The 27,161-nt window shown below is 48.1% G+C and overlaps 1 protein-coding gene across 4 annotated transcripts in view; it reads right to left on the bottom strand.

Moving 5' to 3' along the window:
* The window catches only part of Slc66a2 (solute carrier family 66 member 2), a 33,605-nt gene extending 12,234 nt beyond the window's left edge, over positions 1-21,371 (bottom strand). Inside the window, exons 1-3 of one of the 4 annotated variants that reach the window (XM_051163731.1) lie at positions 20,976-21,371; positions 15,013-15,146; positions 6,326-6,379 (exon numbers count right to left, since the gene is read on the bottom strand). In XM_051163731.1, the coding sequence (XP_051019688.1) occupies positions 6,326-6,379; positions 15,013-15,146; positions 20,976-21,178 (391 nt within the window). In that variant the 5' untranslated portion in view covers positions 21,179-21,371. The remainder of the gene's footprint in view (positions 1-6,325; positions 6,380-15,012; positions 15,147-20,975) is intronic. The other 3 variants (XM_051163728.1, XM_051163732.1, XM_051163730.1) reach the window with 3 other exon arrangements.
* Positions 21,372-27,161: the final 5,790 nt, after the last annotated feature.

Raw genomic sequence — 27,161 nt, 5'->3', positions numbered from 1 at the left:
CCTGGCCTTCTAGGCCAAACTGGTAGTCTCTCTCCACCCCAAGCACTGCCCTCACCCACAGCAGACAAGGGACAGGCTTCGTCTCAGCCAGGAGATGATGGCTCCGGACACCCAGAACCAATGTTCTGGGAAGCTGGGCAGCAGTGCTGGCGGTGTGCCGTATTCAGTCCCCTCTCCTGGCTTCTGGACAGGGTGCCCTGGGAAACTGACTGGGAGCACCCGTTGCGTGGCCAGAACAAAGCAAGCATCTACCAAGGCCAGCATCCCAATCAGACTTGAGGCTGCACAAATAAGGCTGTGTGGCGGTACGGCCACTAGTGGTAGTGCCACGTCACTGTGTCATGGTACTGCCGCTAGTGGTGGTGCCACGTCGTCGCTGTGGCAGCTACTCCAAGGGAAGCTGGAGGGAGAGGTGCTTGTTATATACAGGCTGTTGGTGCTGTTGATTCTCGCTCATTTCAGGAGTCCTCTCTGACTCTGTCTGTTCCAGCATGCCAACAGAGGTCTGGAACCATCAGCTCCAAGTTAGCTCCAAGTTTCTCCATCAATGGCACTGACAGATAGCACTGAAGCATGTGGTCAAGGCCAGAGGTTCGAGTTAAACACAACAGTCAGGTAAGCACTTGTAGAAAAGCAGCAGGCAATTCGTAGAAGCAGCGGGTCTGTGCACCGAGCACACCAGTGCAGCATGAGGGCTGACCTGCTGCAGTCAGCACGCCCCTCACCTGCTTAGCTCATCTCCTCTGGGCTCCATCCCCAGGTGGCCCACTTAGGGCAGGACCTCCACACAGGGCCAAGGCTGAGAATCCTGGGTGGCACTATTGTACCTTACACAGGGCGGACACGCCACACCAGGAGGAGAAGGCTGAAAAGGTGAAAAGGTCACCCTCCAGGGCCTGTCCTCAGTGCCAGTTGTTGCCCGAGAGGCTCATCACAGCTCTTGCCACCAGCTCTGGAGCAGTATCTGAGGTTCTGTCCTGGGGGACAGGTATGGGAGCAGAGAGTTCAAAGCCCCGCCCCAAGAGACACAGACTCAGACCAGAGCATAGGTAAGCCTGGGCTCCAGAGAGCTAGCAAAGAATAAAGACCTGGGTCCTACAGGAAGTTGAGCCAGGTTTGGCTGGATACCCATAATTTTTACACTCGGGGAACTGAAACAGGAAGCTAGTGACTACCAGGCTGGCCTGGGCTCCATGGCAGAGCCTGTCTTGAAAAAGGAAAGCAATGGTGAACCAGCAGCAGCAGCAGCTAGTAGCTCCATGGCCAGCTGAGGGGAAAAGAAGCAGGCAGCTAAGAACTTTCCGGAAAGCGGAGCCATTTTCAGACTGGCCTTAACGACCCCCAGTGCCTACTGTGATGTAGCATCACCCCGAGTATTGCACGCCAACAGGAGCCGCAATGGAAGTGGAGGCCAGACGTGGTGCCAGAGAGGGCGGAACATTCAGGAGTTCAAAGTTGACAGGGAGAAGCACAGTATCCAGTGCCAGGCCTGGAGGAATGTGGGCTCAGCCTGCTCCATCCAACCAAACCAGGACATCGGCAAATAAGGCACCCTCCCCCAGGTAGGAGATTAGTGCAGTGGGTGCCACAATATTAACTTTTAGCATCCAGTATGGGAAAAAACCAACCAAACATACAACAACAAAACAAAACAGGGAAATGTAGTCCCTACATGGAGGGACAACAACTGGAAAAACCAAGAAGCACTATTTGCGAGGAGATGTTAGGCAAAGCAGGAAAAAATTTTAGAATAATATTGTAAATACGTGGTGAGAACTAAAAGGAGCCTAGGAGTGTTTATAAAGAACTAACAGGGGAGCCGGGATGTTAACCCACTTGTTGGAGGGACATTCCTCAAGGAAGGACAATCACTGAAAACCAGGAGAATCTGGGGTGGCTGCAGGCTCTGTCTGAAATAAGATTCGTTATCGGGGCTCAAAAAGAGATCCGATCTGATGGAAAAGTCAGTGAACCTCAAGATACCTCCACAGAGATTACGCTGCCTAAATAAGGAAAACTAACCATGCTTTTGAGAACCATAGGCAACACCAGGTGCAGCTGCACAGGCGTAGTGAGCATGCTCAAGAGGAGGAGAGAGAGCAGAACAGGGGCAGGGCTCATAGACCATGATCACAGACCTGACTATCCAAGGCTCGCCGTTACAGCCAAGTACAGAGACACTGATTCCGACACCTCACCAACTATGGCTGAACGTCAGAGGCAGAGACAAAAATCTTGAAAGCAGCAGAAGAAAAAAATGTCACTTACAGAGGACCCCCCCCCACCCCCGAGTAAGATGGGCCACTGACTTCTCACCAGACACAATGGAGCTCAGAAGGCAGAGAGATGACATTCAAAGTGCTGAAAAGAAAAAGTACTGTCAGCCAGGAGTCAGCGCCTACCTTTTAAATGAGGAGGAAACAAAGTCCCCAGGTGAACAAAAACTGGGCAAATTGTTGTTATCCGTGTGGAAATCAAAGTGACATCAGAGGTCATGTAAATGAACGCACAGGACAAAAGTGACAAGTGTATATAGGTTACTCCACAGAGATGCAAGTGAGCTGGGAACGGTGCTGCCCACCTGGAAGCTCGCACTGGGGGTGGGGCAGGAGGCCAAGGGCAGCCTGGATGGCATTGGAAAACATTCCCTACACACACACACACACACACACACACACACACACAGACACACACACAGAGAGAGAGAGAGAGAGAGAGAGAGAGAGAGAGAGATACACATACATACACACACACACAGAGATACACACACACACACACACACACAGAGATACACACACACACACACACACACAGAGAGAGAGAGAGAGAGAGAGAGATACACATACATACACACACACACAGAGATACACACACACACACACACACACACACACACACACACAGAGAGAGACTAAACTACAAGAATACAAGCATAAATCCACAGACATAAAGTAGAAAGAGGATAGCCAGAATTTGTAAAGAAGGTTGACAGAGTAACTTCTCCTTTTTTCCCTCATCTTCTTTGAAAGGAGAGAAATCTATGCACGCCTTTAATCTCAGCACTCAGGAGGCAGAGGCAGGCGGATTGCTGTGAGTTGGAAGCCAGCCTAGTCTACAAAGCGAGTCCAGGACAGTCAGGGCTACACAGAGAAACCCTGCCTCGAAACAAAAACAAAAAAACCAAAGTAACAACTAGATCATGGTTAGGAAGGGGGGAATTAACACAGGAATTTCTGCATCTGACCAAAGTGAAGTTTGTACAAATTTAAAAGATTCTACTAAGTTCAATCTGTATTGTAAATCTCAGAGAAACTACTAAGAAAGACAGCTATCAGGGCTGGAGAGATGGCTCAGAGGTTAAGAACACTGTCTGTTCTTCTAAAGGTCCTGAGTTCAATTCCCAGCCACCAGATGGTGGCTCACAACCATCTACAATGAGATCTGGTGCCCTCTTCTGGTACGCAGGCACATATGCACACAGAATACTGTATAAATAATAAATAAATCTTAAAAAAAAAAAAAAAAAAGTTAAAAATCACTAAAGGAGGCCAGGCGTGGTGGCACATGCCTTTAATCCTGGGAGGCAGGTGGATCACTGTGAGTTCGAGGTCAGCCTGGTCTTCAAAGCGAATCCAGGACAGCTAAGGCTACACAGAGAGACCCTATCTCGAAAAAAAAAATTTTAAGTCATTAAAGGAATCAAAACACCACACTATTAAAATATTCACTTAATATTAAGCACTGTAAAAGAACAGGAGCACACAATGGCAAATACAGATTAAATCATTACCACACATTAATCAGGTAATAGGACAGAAACTGTTTCTTTAGTACAACATTTATTTATCCATTTGCGTGAGTGCAATGGTGTGCGCATGAGGGTCAGTGGTCAGCATGCGGGAACTGGTTATTATTTCTTTCCACTTCATAGGTTCTGAGGATCAAACTCAGGTTTCCAGGTTCAAGAGCAAATGCCTAACAACCAGCTTAACCATCTCACTGGCCCTGTGTTTTGTTTTGGTTTTTGTTTGCTTTCTATTTTCTCTTGAGATGAGGTCTTGCACTGTAGCCCAGGTTGTCCTTGAACTTGCCATCTGCCTGCTGTTCAAAGCACAACCACAGGCGGTCCACAGAGGCCATGCTAATATTAGAGTAGGCCGTAAGCCAGATCTGTGGGGCAGGCCAGCTCCTCGGCTGCCTGGGAGGCTGAGGCAAAGGTCAAACCTTCAAGGCCTGCTTGGGCTGCAGAGGCAACTTAGTGAACCCAGTCTCTAGAAAGGTCACTTGGTGGCAGTGTATATACCATGAGAAATGTCAGGAGACATTTTATAATAACAAAGAAGGTCAGTGTGACACAACTACATATGCACCTAACAACTGCTCTAAAATCAAGAAAGCAACAATGGACAGAAATGAAAGATAATTAACAAATATTCGGAAACTTCAATACCAGCTTTCAAAATGGATACAGCTGGGCAGATGAAATAGTGAGGAAAAAGAAGGCCTCAGCACTACTGTCAACCATGACCCAAGAGGCACCCACCTCCCCTCAGACCAGTGAGGACATGTCCTGGAGAGACACCACAGGAGAAGCCCCAGAACGAGCTTTGCCTCAGAATTTGAATGGAAGCATTCTCTATAGTTTCAGCAGATTATAATAGAAACCACCAAAGACACTTGAGGGGTTCACAAATGTGAAGGCTGCAGTGTAGTCTTAAACAGTAAATGGGTCGGAGAAATTCTGAAGGGAATGAAAAAAACCACTTTAAGATAAAAAAAAAAAAAAAAAAAAAAAAAAAAAAGCACAGAAGACCAAAACACACGGGAGGTCAGTCCCCCCACCACAGAGTGAACTCCTGGCTGTAAACACATATTTCAAAGTACAATAGGAAAAAAACCTAAAATCAATAATAAGAAAGAAATCAATAAGCCAGAAGAAAGTGCTCACTGGCAAAAGCAGGCAGAGTACAGAACAAACAACCAAAACAGGGCGGGGGGAAGGTTAAAGTGGAATTAGGTAAAATAGATAAAGAAAAATCAACAAAGCCAAAAGTTGGCTCTTTGAGAAGATTGGAGAACTGACATGGCTGTAAGTAGAGAAACAAAAGCAAAGGAAGGAGACAGGAGTAAAACCGCCAGTCAAGAATAAAAGAAGTACCGCTGCCGACTGCTCAGGGAAGGGAAAGGGACTACAAGAGCAAGAGACTGGAGAGGTGTGCTGAGGTGCATCTGAAACCAGACTTCAGGACAGACAGCCACGGTGGGGGAAGGAAGCGACCAACAGTCTACGGGTGAAGCTGACAGTGTTAGAACAAAAACCCAGACCCAGACAGCCTCACAGTGTAAGTGAACCAAAAATGTAAAGAGGAATTGGCCGCAACCGTTCACAAACACTTAAGAACTTACTTCATTACCCACTGCTTGGAATAACACTAGCATATATTTAGGATATACCAAAACCAAAGCCATCAAGAAAAAACAGGACCCCAGACCATAACTTTTCATGAACATGGACATAAGAAAACCCGCTACATAGTATTATAGCAAATGGCGCCCAGCAGTGCAGCGGTAACCAGACACCATAATCAAACAGAGCTCCGCTCAACACACAGTTGATCCCCATAAAGCACCACAAAAACAAGAAAAGGCAGAACTCACGCAGTCATCTCCACAGACACGGCTCGGTGCCAGGCATGGTCCGTGCCATCCACGACAGCCAAGCCAAGCCCCTCGGCAAGACAACCTCGAGAAGACAGAGTGACACTACAGCTAATGAGGAAAGACGGAAGTCCTCAGTGAAGCCAGGAGCAGGACGCCGTCTTCTCTCGCCTCTGTCCAGCCAGGGTACCAGGGGAGGCTGGAAGGAAGACACAAACTGCTGTCCCTTCTTGCAGGTGATGTGACTTTTTGGGTGGGCACTCTCAGGAAGTCCACGAACGGTGCCGGAGCCGACAGAGTTCAGTAAGGCACAGATCACTAAGTAAAGCCAGTGTTTCTCCTACAGAATAGCAATGGACCCTTCAAGAGGGTACGAGGGTAATAATGCCATCTGCACACCATCAAAAAGAGTTAGCTTGTCATCGGTTTAAAGCTTGTGTGCTTCAATTTTCCGCATCCATTCTTCCTTCCCTTTTGGTCCCCCCGTCCCTTGTAATCAGCATGTTCTAAAACATCCCAGGCTGTGAGCAGCAGAGCTGAGGGCTAAGTGTGAACAAGCCATGCTTGGGGAAGCGACTCCTGACGTCACAGGTAAGTGCGGATGGAGGTGTTGGCAGAGGGACGGGTTGCAGGGGTGAAATGGAGCCAGTGTCTCAGGAGTACATACCCAGGTAGGGCCGCCTGGGGGGGACTTTGAGTTCTTCGTCCTTACTGTCTGTGGCTACATTCAAAAAGAGAGAGAAAGACAAAACAAAGAGAGAAGACAAAAACAGACTGGTTTTTAACACTGGCAGTGTGTATTTCCTACAGTTGTTGCATTTCTTAATTAAACAAACAAACAACAACAACAAAACAAGAACAACAACAGAGCAGAAAAAAGTTTTGTTTCTTTGAGTTCAAAAAAATCTGCTTTCTGAACTGTTCTCCAATCTACTCTCTTCTAATAATGTCCTAAGCTGGTGCACAGGAGTTAAGGGGAGGCAGGAATCCCCAGCATAATTTAAGCCCGCACATTCTCACTTCATTTCTACAGTCAAGGGGCATTAACAACTGCAGTAGGACAGGCCCCAATTCTTATGTCCCTAGAAGCTCAGGCAGCCTGGGATTGAGAACAGTTAATCAGGAGCTGAAATGTTCTCACAGGCTGCATGACACAACAGGTTTAGAGCTCACACAGTAACAGGCCGGCTGCCATAGGGCAGCCAGTTCAACAGTGAATGTGACAGGTGTGTTGCGCAGACACCATGACAAGGACACTCAGCCTGCCTGAGCGGACATCTCACCTGGACCGAGCAGGCCAGCAGAACCCGCCAACAGGTTATACTTTAACCTTCCTGCTAACAACTGCACCAGGTCAATAGCCTGAAGCACCTCGTGCCAGGGTACCTCAGGCCAGCTGGCAGACTCTCACTTTCTGGGGCTTAAATTGTTGAAACAGATGTGAGGTCACAGGCTGTGTCCCTACCAGCACTCTGGGGAAGTAAACGGTTGACAGCTAACAGTCAATGACCTCTTCCCTGTGAGTAATGGGCACCTATCACCAAATCTGTGGTTTGCAGACCACAGGCAGAGCACAAAGTGTAGCCTCCTGGCACCCAGCTACGATTGAGGCCAAGCTCACTAGTGCCTTTGATAAAGAGCTAGAATGTGCTGGCACATTCAGGCACCTACAGTCTCCTGTTTTCACAGTCAGACAGGCTTAGAGCTGAAAACTGCTGCGTATAGGGCAGACAGGAGAAAGTCCCAAGCTGAGAAAAGCTCAAGACACTTGCAACCATCACACATCTCTACAGATGTGTTGCATTCTCTACAGGCACTGGGCATCTGGATGTGGCCCCAGAAATGGCTGGATGGCCCTCATCAGGAAGTGTAACTTGTGACCTACCCTTGAGAGATAGTGTGTGTGTGTGTGTGTGTGTGTGTGTGTGTGTGTGTGTGTGTTCCCATCCTCTCCAATCCTCAGATGCTATTTGACTTCCAAGACCAGACTGCAAGAAAGACACAGCAGCCCAGGTTCTCCCTTCTCAGCCTAGGTTTTCGGGTAACCTGAAGGTGAGGCCTTAGGCTCACGTGGGAGTGCTGAAGAAGCTGACACAGGTGCGCCCTACTTCCCAAGGCTCAGGAAGGCATGCAGGTCTGCCCAGCATGACCACCTTGGGTTGCTATGTGCGTGACCGGCTGTGGACATTGGCTGCAGGTGGGCTAGAGGGCAGCACAGGAGATAAAACCAAGGTGAACCAAGCTTAGAACTGGGGTGGGATGCAGGCCCAGCATACAAGTTCCTGCTGTGACGCGTAGCAGTAATAGCAAAGCTTTTGCAAAGGCACCAGGGTGGTAACCAACCCTCTCACAACACTCCATAAAAATTTACCTTATGGCCTGGCGGTGATGGCGCATGCCTTTAATCCAAGCACTTGGGAGGCAGAGGCAAGCAGATCACTGTGAGTTTGAGGCCAGCCTGGTCTACAAAGTGACTCTAGGACAGGCAAGGGTACACAGAGAGAACCCCTGTCTCGAAAAACCAAAAAGAAAAAAAGAAAGAAAGAAAGAAAGAAACCTTTACCTATAGGTGCCACCCATCTACTGGAGAAAGTTCCTACCCAGAGCTCTGACACATGTCAGAAAAATTCAACCACCTGTCTGTGAGGCACAATTTTGTCAGATAACTTCTAAGAGAAATTTAAAATGGAAAAAAAATACACTGTAAAACAAAATTTAAATTAAAAAACAAACAAGTAAATTAGAGACAAAATTACCCAAATGAACACACATATGCTGGTAGTGCATCTGGGAAAAGACACCACTGATGGTGACTCGGAGGCACATCTCTGCCAGAACATGGCCTAAGAGCACTCAAGCCTGAGTGTATGCTCCTCCAATCTACCCACTGTTCTAGCAACCACATTTCTAGCAATTATTATTCTTACTTAGGAAAGCAGAGTGGGCTATGGCACACATCCCATAATACTTTGGGTTCCAGCGAAACATGGCTGGGTCACAGGTGGTGGAAGAGCAAAGCTATGTTTGAAGTTCAGCTGGCCTTGCCACAAGGGCTCAGCAGGGAGAATGTGTGTAGTAATGGGGGGTTTGATGGGGTCCAAAACCCAGGCCCGCTGAGAAAGCCAGGGACAACCACAGCCTGGGCCCGAGAGATCCAACCCCAGACTCTGCTGAGACACAATCCACTACAGTCCAGAGCAGAGATGACGTGCAACACCCTGCAGAGATGGAGCAAGGGTCCAAAGACCTAGTGCTTCTACCTAAGTGCTCCCACTGAACCAGCGGGCACCGGCGAGTTCAATAAAGCAGCCAAACTGGAACACCTCATAGCTCCATGCACGTTTGAATTCATCCTTCAGCATACCGTAGTCATCAGTGCCGCTTCTACAGAAGCTGACAGATGACGGAGACCTCCGTTTCTTCCACATATCAGACCCCTGTTAACTCAGTGAGTGGCCATGGAGCCTCTGCCCAGAGGTGCTCCAGCTAATGATGAACACACACTGTGCAGCCCTCAAGGATAAAGCATCTCCTTTTCAGGCACCCACAACCCTGGCATCTCTGTGTCCTGAAAACCCAGAAAGACCTCCTGGGACCAATCAACCTCTGGATCCAGTTACCTTTAAAATTCTTTTCCAGGGCTAAAAGGACTGAGAGGCAGCAACTGCTTGGATGCCTACTGCAGTCTCTACCACAGAGGTTCCTGGAGGCCCTTGGGAGTCTGCAGCTCAGGCCTGCTCTTGCTGCAAAGCGCCCACAGATAAATCACAGTTCTCAGTGGACAGTGCAGAGAGACGGGGAGGGGGAGGTGCTGCGGAGGGGTTCTAGCTCAAGAGTAATTAATGTTAAAAAGAAAAGACACAGCCCAACTACTGAGCAAGAAAGAGCACGAGCCCTCACAGTATGCCTGTGCTCAGACCCTGACTCAAGGGCTGACCAAGTAGCCGAGAGTCAGAACAAACAGCCAGAAATTTCCACACAAACGGAATGTTTGATTATATGGAGTTGTGCACTTATGTGGATGACGTGGGTCCTTTTTTGGCTATATTTCTTACATCACCTTCTAGTGCGGTGCTTCTCAATGTTCCGAACGCTGCAACCCTTTAATGTATACAGTTCCTCATGTTTTGGTGACCCCACCACCACCACTATAGAATAACTTTCATTGCTACTTCGTAACTGTAATGTTGCTACTGTTATGATTCATAAGGTAAACACCTGTGTCTTCTGATGGTCTTAGGTGACCCCTGTGAAAGGGTCATTCGACCCCTAAAGGGGTCACCATCCACGTGTTCAGAATTGTGCTCTGGAGATACATTTGAACCATTTACAAAGGCAGTGATGTCTGGGGTTTGCCTCGAAACATGCTGGACTGAGCTGAGAAGCCACTTAATGGTAGAACACCTGTCCAGCAGGAACAGACCTGGGTCCCAGTCCTAGTGGGGGTCAGGGGTCAAGGGTCAGGGTGGGATCAGGATATAGGGTCAAGTGAGGGGTAGGGGTCAGGGTGGGTACATGATGTGAGCTCAACCATAAATGGCCTTACTTAGACTCTCTGCCCACTTTTATAAGTGTTAGTGATTTCACGTATTAAAAACAAACTGAAAACCAAAACACACCAAGCACCCGCAGGGCACACCCACTCTCTACGGGCTCCAGAGGCACAGAGCACCTGCCTGGCAGGAAGAGGCACCACACTGTCCCACGGAGCCACCCCCAACCCCTGCCTCCCCAAGACTCAGTACTTAGAGCCTTACATTCTTTCCACCGCCCCCCCCCCCCCAAGACAAGGTTTCTCTATGTAGCCTTGGCTGTCCTGGACTAACTTTGTAGACCAGGCTGGCCTCGAACTTACAGCGATCCACCTGCCTCTGCCTCCCAAGTGCTGGGATTAAAGGTGTGCGCCACCACCGCCTGGCTGAGCCTCACATTCTAAGCAAGCAGAGGGAGGTTGGGGAAAAAGTCTCATGCAACGTGGGATTCTAATTTTGGAAGTTACACAGATTTGGTGATAAGCCACTGACTGTAAAAGAAAAAAACTTGGAAAATGTACCAAAATGTTCAGAATAGTCACAAGGGCCTATTTTACTTCCTTCATCCTGTCTTCCTCAAAGTCTACTATAAGATTAACCTCTGCATGTTCATTATAGCAAGAAAACAGTTTTAAATCGTGCTTTCTCCTTTTCATTTATTTTGGTTTTTTGCTTAAGGAGTCTCACTGTGTAGCCCGGGCTGGCCTGCAATTTGCTATATAGACCAGGCTGACCTTGAACTCAGAGATTAACCTGATTTAGTCTCCCAAATGCTGGGATTAAAGTCATGTCAGAGGAGTGCGCCCATTTGTTTCTTTGTTTTTAATCTTAACTGGCAAATTGAACTAGTTACCCTTAAAATTAAAGGTATAACATTAAGACAACTGGAAAAAATTAAGCTTTCATTTAAAAAAAGAAAAGGAAAACATTAAGTTACAACTATTTTTTAAACGTCCCCATCCTTTCTTGGGAGCAGAAGCAGAAGGATCTTTGTGAGTTCAAGGCCAGCCTGGTCCCTACAGGGAGTTCCAGAGCAGCCAGGACTACACAGATTCTGTCTCAAAATAAAGATGTTTTCATAGGGCTGGGGAGATGGCTCAGTGGGTACAAGCATTAGCTATACAAGCATGAGGGCCTGAACTCTGTTCTCCAGCACGCGCGCACAGAAAGCTGACATGGACTCAACAGCCTCGATGGAAAATAGTAAGCTCTCCATTCACCAAGAGACCTGGCCTCAAGGGAATAAAGCAACGGGAAATACAGGAAACCTGTCCTCGATACTTTTAGGTCAACTTGACACGAGCTAGAGTCATCTGAAAGGAGGGAGCCTCAACTGAAGAAATGCCTCCATAAGATGGAGCTGTGAGACATTTTCTTAACTTGTGATTGAGGGGGAGGGCCCAGCACATTGCAGGCAGTGCCATCCCTGGGACAGTGGCACTGGGTTCCATGAGAAAGCAGACTAAACAAGCCATGGGAAGCAAGTCAGTAAGCAGCACTCCTCTATGGCCTCTGCATCAGCTCCTGCCTCCTGGTCCCTGTTCCTATCCTGACTTCCTGTGTCACTATCACTATCACAGTGATAGTGAACTGTGATGTGGAATCTACCCTCTCCTCCCCAGCTTGGTTTTTTGGTCATAGTGCTTCATCACAGCCACAGAAACCTTAACTAAGACAACACCCAGAGCCCTCCTCTGCCCTCTGCATCGTATGCACCTGTACACATACACATAACACACACACAGGTTTATACTAATTCTTTTTTCAACTTTTTAACATTTATTTATCTGTGTATGTGTGTGTGTGCATATGTATGGCATGGCGTGTATGTAGAGTTCAGAGGACAACACACAAGAGTCAGTGCCAAGGGTCAAACTGGGGTTCCTCGGGCTTAACAGAAGGAGACTTCTTACTAGCCCTTCATAAATTATTTTCACAATCAGTTTGCCTGAGTTGTGCCTTATGAGGCTCACAGTACAACCAGACCATATCCCTTCTTGGGAAGGTGTTAAAAGGCCTGTTAGAAGGCACCAACTTTCTGTGTAAAATACAGCTGTAAGAAAGTGAGGTGTTGGGGCTGGAGAGATGGCTCAGTGGTTAAGAGCACTGACTGCTCTTCCAGAGGTCCTGAGTTCAACTCCCAGCAACCACATGGTGGCTCACAACCATCTATAACGTGATCTAATGCGCACTGCATACATAATAAACAAAAAAAAAAAAAAAAAAAAGAAAGAAAGAAAGAAAGAAAGAAAGAAAGAAAGAAAGAGAGGTGTCTCCGGAGCCCCGGGACCTCGGCAGCTTCAGGGCTGGGTGGCTGTGGGCTGGCACCAGGGTGCATTTCTGGGTTTTTTTTTTTTTCAGACACCACCCTCCTCCTCCTCTTCACAGATGGTAGAAAATGAACCCACACATTTCATTAAAGCTATTCTCAGGAATACACTAAGACCAGTGTCTTAGCTAAAGCTGACATGAAGCCCTGTAAATATGAATTGGACTCAAAAACTAAAATTGCTAAGGATGTAAATATCAAGAATTCTCAGGCGAGCCTGGTGGCACACACCTTTAGTTTCAGCACTCAGGAGGCAGAGGCAAGAGGATCTCTGTGAGTTCTGAGCCAGCCTGCTCTACATGGTGAGCTCTAAGACACCCAAGACCCTATCTCAAAAAAAAAAAAAAACAAACTAATAACAACAACAAAAATAATAATTCTCAGACAAGCCCTGCTGCTCCACGCAGAGGTCTAAGGCCCAGCGATGCTCAGGGCCATGTGGCGAGAGCTGCTCTGTCCCCTGAAATTAGACTAGCCACAAGGGGACCGAGAATAAAGGTTCTTACCCAAGACCATGAATCTTAATCATGTCTACAGAAGCCCTTCCTAAATTAAGGGACATCTCTGAGGTTACTCTGATGCCCATTAGGGGCCCCTGATAAAAATTCGTATCCCAGTCCTAGGCCTGGAAACTGTTGCTTCACTAGTTTAACTCAGTCCTAGTCACCAGCATACAAATGGTGCCCTGGAAATTTTACCCAGAACGACAACACACAAGAAAACAACTGGACCACACTTTCTGATCTGGACTGCGCTGTGGCACTCGGGTATGAAAGCTCCCTACACTCACTGTCACCTGAGGTGAAGGACAGTGCGCGCCTGGGTAGACAAATGCCATTAAGTCGGCCACACTATACACAAGCCTCCTGCAGCTGACATGTGATATGGGTCACATCAGAGCCAACACACACGGCAATCGAAGTCACACGCCTGTTCTCATATTTACAGCACAGAAGCAGTGCCAACATGCAGGGAGCCCTGGGATGCTGGGTACAACTGTCCCCTTGGCCTTTCAGCATTCCTATTGTGTGAGCATGGTGCATCATCCTGCAGCCACAATGGCATCCTGCTCCAAGGCTATATGGAAGCTTGGAGTCGAGAGAAAGGCAGGTCATGCTTCTAAAAGGCAAGGCCATGGTACCGAGGAGGGCTGTGAGCCTCAGCTCCTATGCGATAGCTATGTTCTCTCACGGTAGGACTCTCAATATTATCAGCACCAGCACTGGTGTTGCTTTAAACACACACACACACACACACACACACACACACACACACACACACACACGGGGAATAGATGCTAAGGGGAGGTTAGGGATGATCTCAATGTGGAAAGAATGGACGAGAACTCAGCAGAAGATAGCTACCAGGTGTAGCCACTTTCAATGAAGACGAGGCTGGCTTCACCTGTTTTACTACAACTAGATGGAAAAGGGAGCACAGAAGGGTCCTGTTAATAGGGCAAAAGTAATGATCAGAAATAAAGACACAGCGACACCATCTCCCAGACTAAACACTAAACTAAATACTAAATACTTCTATAAACAAGAACAAACACTCCCCTCTCTCCTCTCTCCCTCCCTCCCTCTCTCTCTCTCTCTCTCTCTCTCTCTCTCTCTCTGTGTGTGTGTGTGTGTGTGTGTGTGTGTGTGTGTGTCTGTCTGTCTGTCTGTCTGTCTGTCTGTGTGTCTGCCTGCCTTCCTGTCTGTCATCTGTTTCTCCGACAAATCCAAAGAGAGAGAGAGCTGTACTAGTTCATTAGTGGAAAGATCAAAGGAAGGCTTTTTCTGGATGTGGTGGTATGTGCCTATATTCCCAGGATGCTGAGGTAGGGGGATTGAGAGTTAAGGCCAGTGTGAGTTGTGGAGAGAGAACTAGCCTTAAAGAAAAAAGAGAAAAGAGAACTAGAATTAGAAGGAGGAGGCAGAATTTAACTCTCTGGTGCACAAGAAGCCCACCAGTTGGCACTTACCACCAAGTACAGATGAGAACGCTTTTGAGAAGAAAGGGCCAAAAACACCAAGTACTTTTGTGTTTTCTGAGCTACCCAAGGTCAAGGAGTGGCTTATGCTCAGCAGGTGATGGGTCTTGCCTACGTCCTCAGGCCACAGAACACACAAACCCGGCTGTGTTATGCCTTAGGTGGGACATGGCTAACGGGCACCCGGATGGGGTTTGGTGAACCTGACCGCTGCCCTCAGAAACAACTCTGCCCTCTCCAGCTCTTCTCTGACAACACTCAGTGAGGATGTGAGCAAAAGTGCCAGGAAACCCCACCCGATTCCAGATTCTGGGAAAGAAAATCTTATCTTAATTGTTCCAAACTGTGAATTGTTTAGTCTTTAACAATCTGGAAAACACTACTACCAATTACAGATAATCGTCATCTAGTGAAATGAAAGCTGCCTAGATAACAGTGAAGTAGTTTTTTGGCTTCACAGAAGCTAAGTTCTGTCTGTTGACTAGGCGAGCCTTCCTAGAAGATGCTGCACCCACCTGTGAAGGAGCGGCGTTTAATGTTGAGCTCATTGGCCACACGGACCTCAGTGCAGACCTTCAGCATCAGCAGCATGGTCAGGATCATGACGATGCTCTGCCACAGGAGCGGGGACTCAAAGTGCCTTCCAAACCTAGGGAGTGAAGACAGCCAATCACGAAGGGAACAGATACCAGCCCCAGCCAGCACAACCACAGTCCTTCCTCAGCCAGTGCTTCCTCAGCCAGTGCCTCCTCAGCCAGCGCCTCCTCAGCTAGTGCCTCTTCAGCCAGTGCGCCTCAAGAGTGCCTCCTCAAGAGTGCCTCCTCAGCCAGTGCCTCCTCAGCCAGTGCTTCCTCAGCCAGTGCTTCCTCAGCCAGTGCCTCCTCAGCTACTGCCTCCTCAGCCAGTGCGCCTCAAGAGTACCTCCTCAAGAGTGCCTCCTCAGCCAGCACCTGAGCTGCTAATGGGTATGAAGTCCAGGTAAAGTCTCATGCGTGCATCTCAGCCCTGGCACTTGCTGCCTAGTCTTCCAAGGTCTCCACATGCGACTGGGCTAGAGTGAGGAAGGGCCAAGGGACCCAAGCCAGACTCTGCAAGGAATTTGGAACACCATGCACACACAAGGCTTTTCCAAAGTCCACATCTCTCTCTCCTCACCATGGACTCTGACCTAGTCTCTGTGGCCCCCACCCAGGGCCACCCGTTGGTATTAGAGGACCCTACATACCTACCCTCCTGTCAAAGTCTAGTCTTCACCAGGCAAGACACTATTTCCAGACCACAGTAGCTCTGCATCCTGCCTGGAGATGAAGTGTCCATGGAAGACGTGTGGCCTGGTGCCAGTTTTCCATTTCCACCCTCCACTACCAACAGAAGGCAGCCAGGACTATCCCCACCAAAAAGCCTCGCTCCACCCAGGCCTCCCAGCCCAGGGCCACTTTCTCTCCCTAACTACCCCCCCCCCACTAGGCAATCTAGGGCCGTTAGCTTTGGAGGGCAGAACTGCAATTCAGCAGCCAGCAAGATCTGGCACATGCCCTTGGCAGGGTAGAAAACCACCAGGCATTGACAGACAGACAAGCCCACACAGCTCATCTCCAAAGGCAGGTCCCAGCCCAGCCCTTACACCACCCCTGTAAAGCCCAAATGCAGGCTACAGTCAGCCTCAGAAGTTTGTTTGGCCTGAAAGTTATTTCTGAGACCTTACTTGGTGATTAGCACGACATTCAGCCGATACCACACAGTGGCCTGACAGCGCTACTCCCTGAAAGGGGGGAGACTGAGTCACAGTCCTGGCCTCTCCTCCATGTCTGCAGCCCCCTGACTACAATGGTCTCTTGGGACGGGAGTTACTCGAGCTGAGAAGGGCTGCCAGTAAAACTTGTAGGAGGGACACAGTGGGGGTAAGACAGGGCGGGGCTGGGGCGTGTGTGGTCTTGCTGACTCATAGCCAGCACCAAGTCTACCCAGAGGCACATTTTATCAGAGCATCCATGTGGGTACTGCTACACCAGGAACTTGCCAAAAAATAAAAAAATAAAAACAATCCACACATGAAAACCAGGCAGTATTTGACATGCTGGGTATATGGTCAATTCCTAGAGGCCCACATCTGGGAGATGGAAACAGGAGGATGGGGAGGTCATGGCTAGCTTTGACTACACAGCAAATTCCAAGCCAGACCTGACAATAAGTTAGTTATAAGATAAAAGTATTTCTCAAAACTCTGCCGTGACAGAATTGGTAAAAGACCACCTGGAGATACGCAGGGCAATCCTGCCTGTGTCTCAAAGAGTGTGTCTGCCAGGCCTGCCCACTCTGTGAGGAAAGGCTGTCCCGTTATGGTGTGGAGCATACTTACCCTGTAACTGATCTGCAAGCTACCCTAAGGCTATGTCTACAAACAATTCTCAGTCAGAGAGACTCCTAACTGGCCTGAGGCCTTCAGAGAGCTCTGGACATTTTCTAAATGTACCGCCCAGGTAATCAGAGCCAGCAGTACACTACTACACAAGGAAGAACAGGCTACCGGTGAGGCCCTCCTCTGCCATCAGGGCAAGTCTCAGTTTCCTGCAGGGTGGCAAGCCAAGCCTGGATCTTACAAGTCCTCTGTGTAGGTTTCAAGGCCCAAAAGCCCCCTGGGAGTTCATGGCTCCACAGACTAACCATCTACGTGAGGTCAGGGGAGCTTAGAAAAGAGCAACCTAGGCACCGAGTGGAAATAGGATCTGGCACAGGTAGGACAAGCTCTGTTCTTAGGATATGTCCCCAGGTTCTGTGGTGACCACACTGCCCCCCAGATCTGTTCACCTATGACCCATCATCGCAGAGCATGAGCCTTAGTTATTGGCAGACAGAACCAAGCCCTTGGTCACTCCTAAGAACCGTTCTCCACACTGGCTGTCCAGCTGGTAATTTGCTCACAGAGAACGTTACGTGGGAAGATTAACATGTGGAGGTGCCACTTCAGGGCCACCTGAGGCTGAAGGCATAGCTTCCCAAACAAACTGACACCTACTGCTGGAAAGACTACAGAGAAAAAAAGTCAAGGCCTATGTTCCCATGACCACATCAAAATCAACCCTAATGAGCTTGATGGTCACAATAAAGGAGACCAGCAAGCAGAACAGGGGATTTATTTGGCTGGCTTTGTGTGTGGGAAGGCAGCCGAAACGAGACACAAACTGTCAAAAAGCACAAGTGCAAAAGGTATAAGGAACAAGATCAACAGGGAACAAAGTGTAACAAAATCCATTTTTAAATATATTTTTTCAAGTGCCACTTCTTAACAAATTAAATGGCAACAGTCTGCTGCTGAGCAGATCTGCCGAGGGTGTTCCTCTCCTGCTCCAAACTGGAGGTTAGCAGAACAGTTCTGAGGGCCAGTGGCAACGGCCACAGTGGATGCTGTGTCCAAGGACTCCCAGGAACGAAACGGTACTCCTCGCGGGGAAACACGTGCTGGAGTGGGGTGCACAAGACTGACCAAGTCCAGCAACCAGTTCTATGGACAACCTCTCCAAGTTACAGAGTGACAGAAAAACTCATACAAGGAGGAGGTTACACCACTCCAGCTACTCCCTACATATCAAAGGAAACTTATCACCACTGTAGCAGAAAGTTACCACCTCTCAGATAGTGTTTCACACTCACAGCCAAGACCTGCTGCCAGCCAGCAGTGGAAGAGAGGGAGCACCACCAGCCTCAGGTCTCCCAGGGCTGGGTGGAGACCTTGGCTCAAGCAGAACCTGGGCACAAGTCTTAAAGTGAGTGCCACTGTGGCCACTCTCCACTTCTATTGCCTCTCTTGGCCTGCAAGCATTAGATAAAGGATCACTTGGCCCCAGCTTCTAACATCAAAAATACAAAATCCTGTAACCCACACTGAGAACAGCCTGCTAAAGGTGAGTTCTGTAACACGGTAAGGATTACAGGCATGAGGGTTCCAGACGTTTCTGAATCCCTAGGTTTGCAGTCTTTTCCTGCGGGACTGTCCAGCCTAAAACAAAAACAAAAACAAAAACAAAACCCTGCACCAAACCTCTAATGAGCTCTAATGTCTATGTCCCAGTTAGCACTGAAAAACCGTGAGGTTCTAACTCCACCCCTTTCATATTCTGAAGGGGTCTCATCTCATCTGAAGCCTGCCACCACCAGGACCTGCTCTCCTCCACCCTGAGGGAGCTGTGTGAACGAGAAAGGGATGACCCCCCCCTCCCCCGTTAAAGCACAGACACTACAGCCTTTGGCTATATAGTCTAAGAGGATGCTGAGCTGTGAAACCTTGAGAGGGATGGCAAGACCACAGCTACGGAAGGCTCTATAATGAAGCACAGAAGAACCATTATATCACCTTGGCACATCAGGGTCTCTACAGACAGGCACCAGTGTCCCAGATACTGTCCAGACTTCTAGCTTTCATCCTGTGAGGATCTGGAAAGATAGTTCCCAGGTAGAAACACTCAGGAGGGCCAGGGCCCTCAACTCCTCCTTTCCTCGGTCTTCTAGAATGCACTGGGAAACCAGGACCTGTACACAGTGCCCACAGGAGGCCTGGGGTAGCCCAGGACATCTTGGGACATGGATTCTACGAAAGAGACCATTTGTGCATAAGGCTTGCATCAACAGAAGGCAACCCAGACCCCACAATGAAAAGCATTCGAAGTCTTCTCAGAGGCCCCAGCACAAAATGAGACCAGTCCCACTGTCCCTCTCCATTAGTGCCCAGAGGAAAATGGCCTCCCTTCTGATTTCTCCAAACCAGGTCAGTAGTCTGACCTCAGGCAGTAGGCAACCCTAAAAGTGAGTATGCCATCCCTACAAAAGTTAAAGTGTGGCTACACTGGGCAGCCTGCCTAAAATCAAGGCTCCATCCTGTACACACAGACTAGCCAACAGTATGAGCCTGGTTATATCGGAGATCTGCTTCCAGTCAACCTTAGATTTAATTAGGGCTACGACGTCATTGCACCCGGCCCCAGACAATCCAGCTGGGGACCTCCACCCTCTTCCCAGGGGAAGGCAAGAGGAAGGAATCTTTGAAACGCAATTTCCCAGTTGTTTTTTTTTTTTTTTTTTTAAACAAAAGTAAGAACTCAATGACCCTTTCTTCAGAAGGTTCCTGGCCCAAAGCAAACAGGAAGATGGCATCCTCCAATGCTGCAACAATGCCCAGCTTACTCCATCTGAGTCAGCTCACTAACTTACCTCCTAACAGAGCCAGGCAGCTAGCTACTCCTGAGACACAGGGGGCCCAGTGCTGGGACAGAGTGCAAAAGTGCAGAGAAAACCGCCTACTCATAAATTCAGAATGAACACCCTTGGCAAAGCTCACTGAACTGTACAAAGTAGGTGTGTTTTATTTAACGTAGATTTACTGAATTTATTTCTTTATGTGTGTGTGCACAAGTGTCATGGCGCACGTGTAGAGGTCAGAGGACAACCAACAGGACATGAGGAAGAAAGTTGGCAGCAAGCTCCTATACCCTCTGAGCCATCTCACTGACCCATCAGTCAAGTTGATTTTAACACTGGTTAGAAAAACCTTGGGACATTTCCAACAGTAAACAAAAAGTCAAAAGCAAAGAGCTCTGCCACCAGATCTTTGGATCCCTTCTTCTCAGCTTCTGCAGGTAGCTACCTTCATGAGAACTACATGAATAGCCTTCCTTATGCGCACAGAGCACCTGGGATTGGCCAGAAGGTAAATTACATTTTTTGCTTAGTATGCAATGAGGAGACTTTTATTTCCTCTGAAAATCTGTCCTCTCAAATATGTATGGGATGGCCACGGTGGCGCCTGTCTTTAATCCTAGTACTCAGGAGGCAAAGGCAGTGAGGATCTCTGAGTTTGAAGCCAACTTGGTCTCCATAGTGAGTTCCAGGACAGCTGAAGCTACATAGTGAAACCCTGTCTTAAAACAATAACAAAAACCTCAAGTACATATGGTTTCAACAATTGTTAAAACTAATTCCAACTTCCTCAGCAGAATGCAAATGAAGATGAGGCAGTTGACCCAAGAAAAGTAAAAAAAAAAAAAAAGACTCCCCCTAAGTATTATAGAGAAAAGTCTGGCTTCCTACTTAAGGCACAAGTCACTTAAGAAGTCAGGAAGAAGCTGGGCGTGGTGGTGCCCCACTCCACACACTAGAAAGGAAAGGCAGGGATCCAGGAACTGTGCCCACAGAGAGGCCCCAGGATGTGTCATACAAAGGTAAGGACACATTAAACTAACGAGCAGATCTGGAGATTATACTTGACTCTCGGCTCCAGCCCTGCCACAATCTGCTGGAAATGACGCATCCTAAGAAGTTCAGTAATAGCTTAGGACGCTCAACCACCATTGAAGAACAAGCGCCTGCTCTTCCAGAGATCTTCCCGGTAAGTAGACAGCTCCACTCGCTGCTACCTGAAACCCCCCAAGAACAAAGCCATTTATTTCTCCAGCAGCACTCCCAGGTAGGAAAGTCCTGAACTCACCAAAAGAGTATCCGTAAAATATTGGCCACCAGTAGCACCAGGCAAACGTGGGTGGAGAAACCATCGGCATTCTGAGTCCTCCGGATGTCCCTGTACTGAGGGATGTAAGGTACCACCCCTCCGAAGACCATGGCCCCTGCGGCCACCCAAGAAACCAGCTGGTGCAGCGGGACCAGAAGCCAACCCAAGCCTTCCGCTTCCATCGCCAGCACCAAGGCCGCGCTGCCAGCCAACGACGTCCACCTGGTCCAAGCTCCTTTGCGCTCTCTTCTTAGTCCGCAAGCTGACTGTCACCTCCACATGGCCGCCGCTATCCTGCACAGTCAGCCACCATCCGGACCTGGAAGAGGGAACGGGGGTAAATCACTGACAGGAACTGGACGTGGACGCACCTGTGCCGGACCTGGAGTCTAGGTAGGGCCTGGCAGCGAGGTGCGCAGCTCCCCGGGGCGCGCCGCCAGGGTTTCCCGCAGAGCCAGACACCCGTCCTGCTCCCAGGAAAGCTAGGGAGATGGAGATGTGCGCCTGCCCATCTGTCTGCCTCCCAGGTGCATGGAGGAGTAGAGTGCTAGGGGTGCACCGCCCCAGAGCTGTAGCCGAAGTGACACCGCCCCAAAACGGGTTCAGCTAGTAGGGGGAGGGGTGGACGCGTGGCCCAGAGGGAAACATTGCAACTCGGACCCCAAGACCTCAAGTTCCCCCCAAGGGAGGCGCCGTCAGAAAGCAAAGAGCAACCAAAGTGAAGCGAATCCGCGTCCCTTACCAGCCACGCCGCGCCAGTCGGTCCTTCTGTCCCTCAGTCCCAGCCAGAGGAAGCCCCGCCCCGTGACGTCACAATGGATTTCACGCCCACTCTAGGGTCCCGCGGCTACCCCGCTGGGTCCTAACGCGCGCGCGTCCGACACGGTAGGCAAGAAGAGGTGGCAGGCACTCAACTCTGTTTTGCTGTCTGTCCTAGATCTGGAAAAACCTACAGGGAGGCGCTTTCAGGCCAAGTGACCACGTGAACCTGTCTCTAGGTAGCGCCGCGCGCCTGGCACAGTAGATGCCTTGCGGAGCCACTAACAGCTGAAGATGAGATACTAGGTGTTGAAAAAAGAGCTGTCACAGTGGCCAGCTCGAGGCCTAGGACGCCATCCTCCCCGGGATTCTCGGGGTCTTTGAAAGTCTCTGAAAAGCTTATGAAAAGTTGGCAGCTCTTAACCTAGGATCAGAGCTGAACTACTCACTGACTGCCCCAGGCATCCAATTAACAGGGCTGGCGTCAGCACGCCACAACTGCTGCACCGCCTCCTCCTCCACTGTAGGTAACATCAGTCCTCCGGTACTCATTTACAGGAAAAGAAAATCTCTAACCTCAGATGGAGCCTGGTGAACTGGGCAAGTTGAACCAGAAGGACCAGCTGCCCTGCCTGGCAGTAGAGACCTATGCAATAGGAAACATTACCAAACTATGCCTGGCATCCTTCTTCTACAAAGAGGGGACCGAGCAGGAGAACTCCCATCCCGCCTCCAGAACGCAACTGACTCCACCAGGTATTTTTTCCTGTTTCCCACCTGGTTGGTTTTGTGGGAAAGGATTATAAAACTCACCTAAGATCAATTCCAAACAAGCTTGATTGTCCAGGCGCCTAGAACACACAGGAAGTGCTTACTCTCCAGCGGAGCCCACAGCCCCCCTAGCAACTTCCTGAATCAACAACACACCCAACACTCAATGCCTCGAAGGAACAGGAAGATGAATAAACAGAAGGAAGCGATGACAGGACTCAGGGAGGGGGCAGTGGCTGTTCCCAGTTAGCTGACACACCACTGCACTGCCTCCCACCTCCTAACCACGCCCCCTGCACCCCAAGGCTCCAGTGTTTCTGGGATTGCGTTCCTCTCCTGGCTTTCATGATGCGTTTAAGGAGTCACACATGGTCACCTTGCAGGGGCTGTGGACGCACAAATGGGGCCTTGCTGCTCAGCATATGCCAGATGCACCTCCAAAAGCCACCTTGCACTCTGGTGCAGTACCGCATACCATGGTAGTCTCTGGTAAGGCAAGATATCATCTGTAGAGTCGTGGGTGCTTTTTTTAATATCACCGTATCTGGGTTCTGAACCCTTGGTCTACAGTATCTGTTGTGCAAGGGCATTCGGTTCTTGACAGATGCACCACAACATCTGACTCCACACCGTCCCCAAAAGGAAGCCAACAGAGCTGTGCAAGGTTGGAGAATGGCCTCCGGAGATGTTTTGCCCTAATTTCTGACAGTTGTGCATACTATCATACGTGGAAAAAACCATCTTGTTTTTGCAGATGTGATGGCATTGAGCATTTTGAGCTGGGCCCACTCAAGACTGAGTACTGTCCAGGGGGCCTTTAAGAACAATTACCTGCATCTTCACAGGAGAAAACAGATTTAAAAGAACAGGAGAGACGGCCAGCGAAGATGGAGCACAGAGACAGAGCTCAAACACAGCCTGGAAAGCTGGACGGAGCCAAGGGTAGCCTATGAGCCCAGTATTTGGAAGGCTGCCTGTAACTCTAAACACTACAGCTTAAAACATGCATTGCCTGGCAGTGGTGGCGCAACCCTTCAATCCCAGCACTCGGGAGGCCGAGACAGGTGGATCGGCCTGCTCTGTAAGTTCCAGGCCAGCCTGCTCTACAGAGTGAGTTCCAGGACAACCAAAGCTACACAGAGAAACCCTGTCTTGAAAAATCAAAAATAAAATAAAATTTAAAAAGTATACATTATAAGGATATTTCAACTGTTTTAGAATAAATGGAAAGAAGCAAAAATATACTTAAATCTGCACACTCAAATACTTACCCCCAAAAGAGTTCTTTTACAGAACTTTTTAGTAATAGCATAATAATGCAGAAAGTAAGAGTATCAGGAAAGGATGGGAGGGCAGAAGAGGAAATATGGGGAAGAAAATTTAACACTTTTGAACAGCCATATGGAGACTTACTGGGGTTTAGAAGCTTCCTAAAATATATACACATATAAGAGAACTCAATTGAGTTACCCTATAGTGGCAGTTCAATACCCCAACTAGCCATTATACACCACGAAATAAAACTCTAACTACCAGGAAGTTGTTACCTCTTTCCTAGTTGTTGCCCAATGTGGTCCCATAGACTGCCCCAAATATTACAGGTTATTGCCAGTACTGTTGGTTAAACCCCCAACCCCAGCACTTAAGAGTAAAATACCACATACTTATGTCATAACATGAAGAAATCTAGCCAGGGGAAGCTTCATCCCTATTGGCTAGTATTCACAGAGCCATGAACCCTGCAAGCTACGATAAACACCTGCAAAGTCAGACATGCACACTGGTGCAATAGTGACAGTGTGAGAGTCCTCAAAACTCACCAGTGTTTGCAAGGGAAGTCAGGCCCCCAGGACTGGCACAGGACTTACCCAGGCAGCAAATTCTCAGCACAAAAGAGATTTATTACCCCAGAGGGGGAAGTTGGGTGGTGCAAAGGCAGCAGCAGCAGCAGCAACAACAACAACAAAGTACAAGCAAGACAAGCAAGGGAGCAAGAGAATCAAGCAAAGCAAAAGCAAGAGAGGGTGTTTCTGCAGGAGTGGGAAAGTGGGGAGTCTCTGCTAAGGGGAGTTCGTACATCCTGACTGGACATATTAGCCAAATAATTAATTTTGTTTATCGGACCTTGGTGGTTTGTCTCAGGAGTGCATCCCTTTGTCAGTGGCCAAATAAGGAAATAGTCCCTGGGGACCAGCTTTAGGAATGTAATGGTTTTTATTTAGCAAGAGAGAGAAACTTCTTGCCGTAGATATGTCAATTGACACAGACACAACTGGTCAACCTGCAGAGAATACGGAATTTGGAATGTTCAGCCTCAAATGGGTTGTCTGCATTACATGCCTCCCCTCGAGGCTCAGGGATCTATGTGGAAGAGGGGTTGGAAAGGGCAAGGGCTAGATATGGTGGGTGACTTCAAGGAAGCAGACACCGGAGGGCACATGCGTGAACTGACTCAGACTGTGACAGCATGCATAGGACCTTTCTAAACCCAAGACACACCAAATCCCAGCAGAGAGAAGGGATGTGGGCACCACACCCCGCCCTCGCCACGCAGCTCTTGCTATGTGATAGCTGCTGCTGCCTGAGGCAAAGCCAGTTTTCTTCGGTGGAGTGACTTTGGCATATTGACCACACTCCAGAGCAGGCCCCACACCCAGGAACAGTTGGTCACCACAAACTGGATTCCAGAAGTTTCTTTCTTCTACCTCCCTCCCTCCCTCTTTTCTTTTGAGGGAGAGAGAACATGAAATTGGGTGAGTAGGGAGGTGGGAGGGGATCTGGTAGGAGCTGAGAGAGGAGAATGAATGATCAAGATACGTTGTATAAAATTATTAAAGAAGTAAAAAACATTTTAAGGCAGCATGAGAGTCCCTTAAAAATGTCAGCAGCAGGGTAGTTATGCATGGGTGAACAGAAACATCCAACTGCCCATGGGCAGCTGCTAGCCTGTTACCAAGCCCTAGCCAGACCCTGTTCCTTGCTGAGGCCCAGAGGGCAGGGTAGCAGCTAGTGAGCCAGCAGGTTCTGCTCTCCTGGCTTTCTGCTGCCTTGCTTGTACCGTATGCACTTACTACTCCAAATGAAATGTGTTTCCTAATTTAGCTCCACATTACCTTTCTGTGCAGTGGTCAGCATCTTTGACTGCGTAGAAGAACTTCAGTCTTAGACTGTTTTCTTGAGATCAGCTTTCTTCAAACCAGGGAAATGGCTGCCTGATTTCTATCTCTTTACAGTGCACTTTAATATTCATTAATATTTAATGAGCATTTGCAAGGCCATTTATTAATCCCCACCGATGTCCAAGAGTCTCGTGTTTCTTGAGTCGCATGCAGGCTATACGGTTTCCTTTTTTATTAACATGTATTATACAAATAAATATGTAACATTTCCAGGACTAGGCTGATTCCCTCCCGGCTATTGTGAATATCCTAAATAAATCTAGGTATGTAAGCATCTCTTTTGCATGTTGATTTTACTTTCTTCTGAGGGATACCCAAAAATGGTCTAGCTGGTTTTTATTGGTATTTCTCCTTATTCTTTTAAGAATTATCTATTCAGGCCATTTGCCCTGTTTTGATTGAGTTACTTGATTTTGAAACATATTTATATACATAATATAAACATTAATATATAAACATTATTTATGTATTCTGGATATTAATTTCCTATTGGAATTTCCACCCTGCTCTGAGGGCAGTCTCTCTCTTCTCTCTGATCATTGGTTTCCTTTCTGTACAGAAGTCTTTTAATTTTACACAATTCCCTTTGTCAATCCTTGTATTATTTCCTGGGATATTGGAATTTCTTTTAGAAAATCATCACCTATGCCTGCATCTTGAAATGTCTCGTTTTGGTTGTTTGTTTTGTTTTTGTTTTTTGAGACAGAATTCCTCTGTGAAGCCCTAGCTGTCCTGGAACTCACTCTAGTCCAGACTGGCCTCAAACTCACAGATATCTGCCTGCCCTGCCTCCTCAATTCTGGGATTAAAAAGATGTGCACAACCGTTGCCGGGCTTGAAATGTCTCTTGTTCTCTAATAAACATTGTGAAATTTTAGTTCTTACATGAAGATTTTTTTATCCATTTTGAGTTTTTATATAACATGAGAAATAGGCAAATAGATTCAGTCTTCTACATGTGATGTCCACTGTCAAAGAAGCAGACCTTGTCTGGACAACAATTAATTGCCATTACATATTAATTAAATTACATATGTAATTAATATGTTTCTGACAACGCTGTTAGGAACACAATGGCAATTGGATGCATGGGTTGATGTCTGAGTCTTCCATTATTTTTTGTGTGTTTGTTTGATATTTATTTACCTTGACACTTCCTGTGTTTCTACAATGATCTGCTCATCTGTTGGGGTGGACATCTCTTCAATTCACTTTTATGGCAGGGCCTTCTACGTAAGTCTCTCTCTATCTCTCCCTCCGTGTGTGTGTGTGTGTGTGTGTGTGTGTGTGTGTGTGTGTGTGTGTGTGTTTGTGTGTTTAAAGAGTGATTTTATTTTTATTTATGTGCCTGGGTCTATGAGCATATGTATGCATGTGCACATGAAGGCCAGAAGAGAATGTTGGATCTCTTTAAACAATGACTCAAGCTGTCTGCCCTAATGCTAGCAATCAAACT

The sequence above is a fragment of the Acomys russatus genome, chromosome 20 (genome assembly GCF_903995435.1).
Source record: "Acomys russatus chromosome 20, mAcoRus1.1, whole genome shotgun sequence".
NCBI lineage: Eukaryota > Metazoa > Chordata > Mammalia > Rodentia > Muridae > Acomys > Acomys russatus.
The sequence above is the reverse complement of the archived record's forward strand: the minus strand, read 5'-3'. Positions and strand labels throughout refer to the sequence as shown.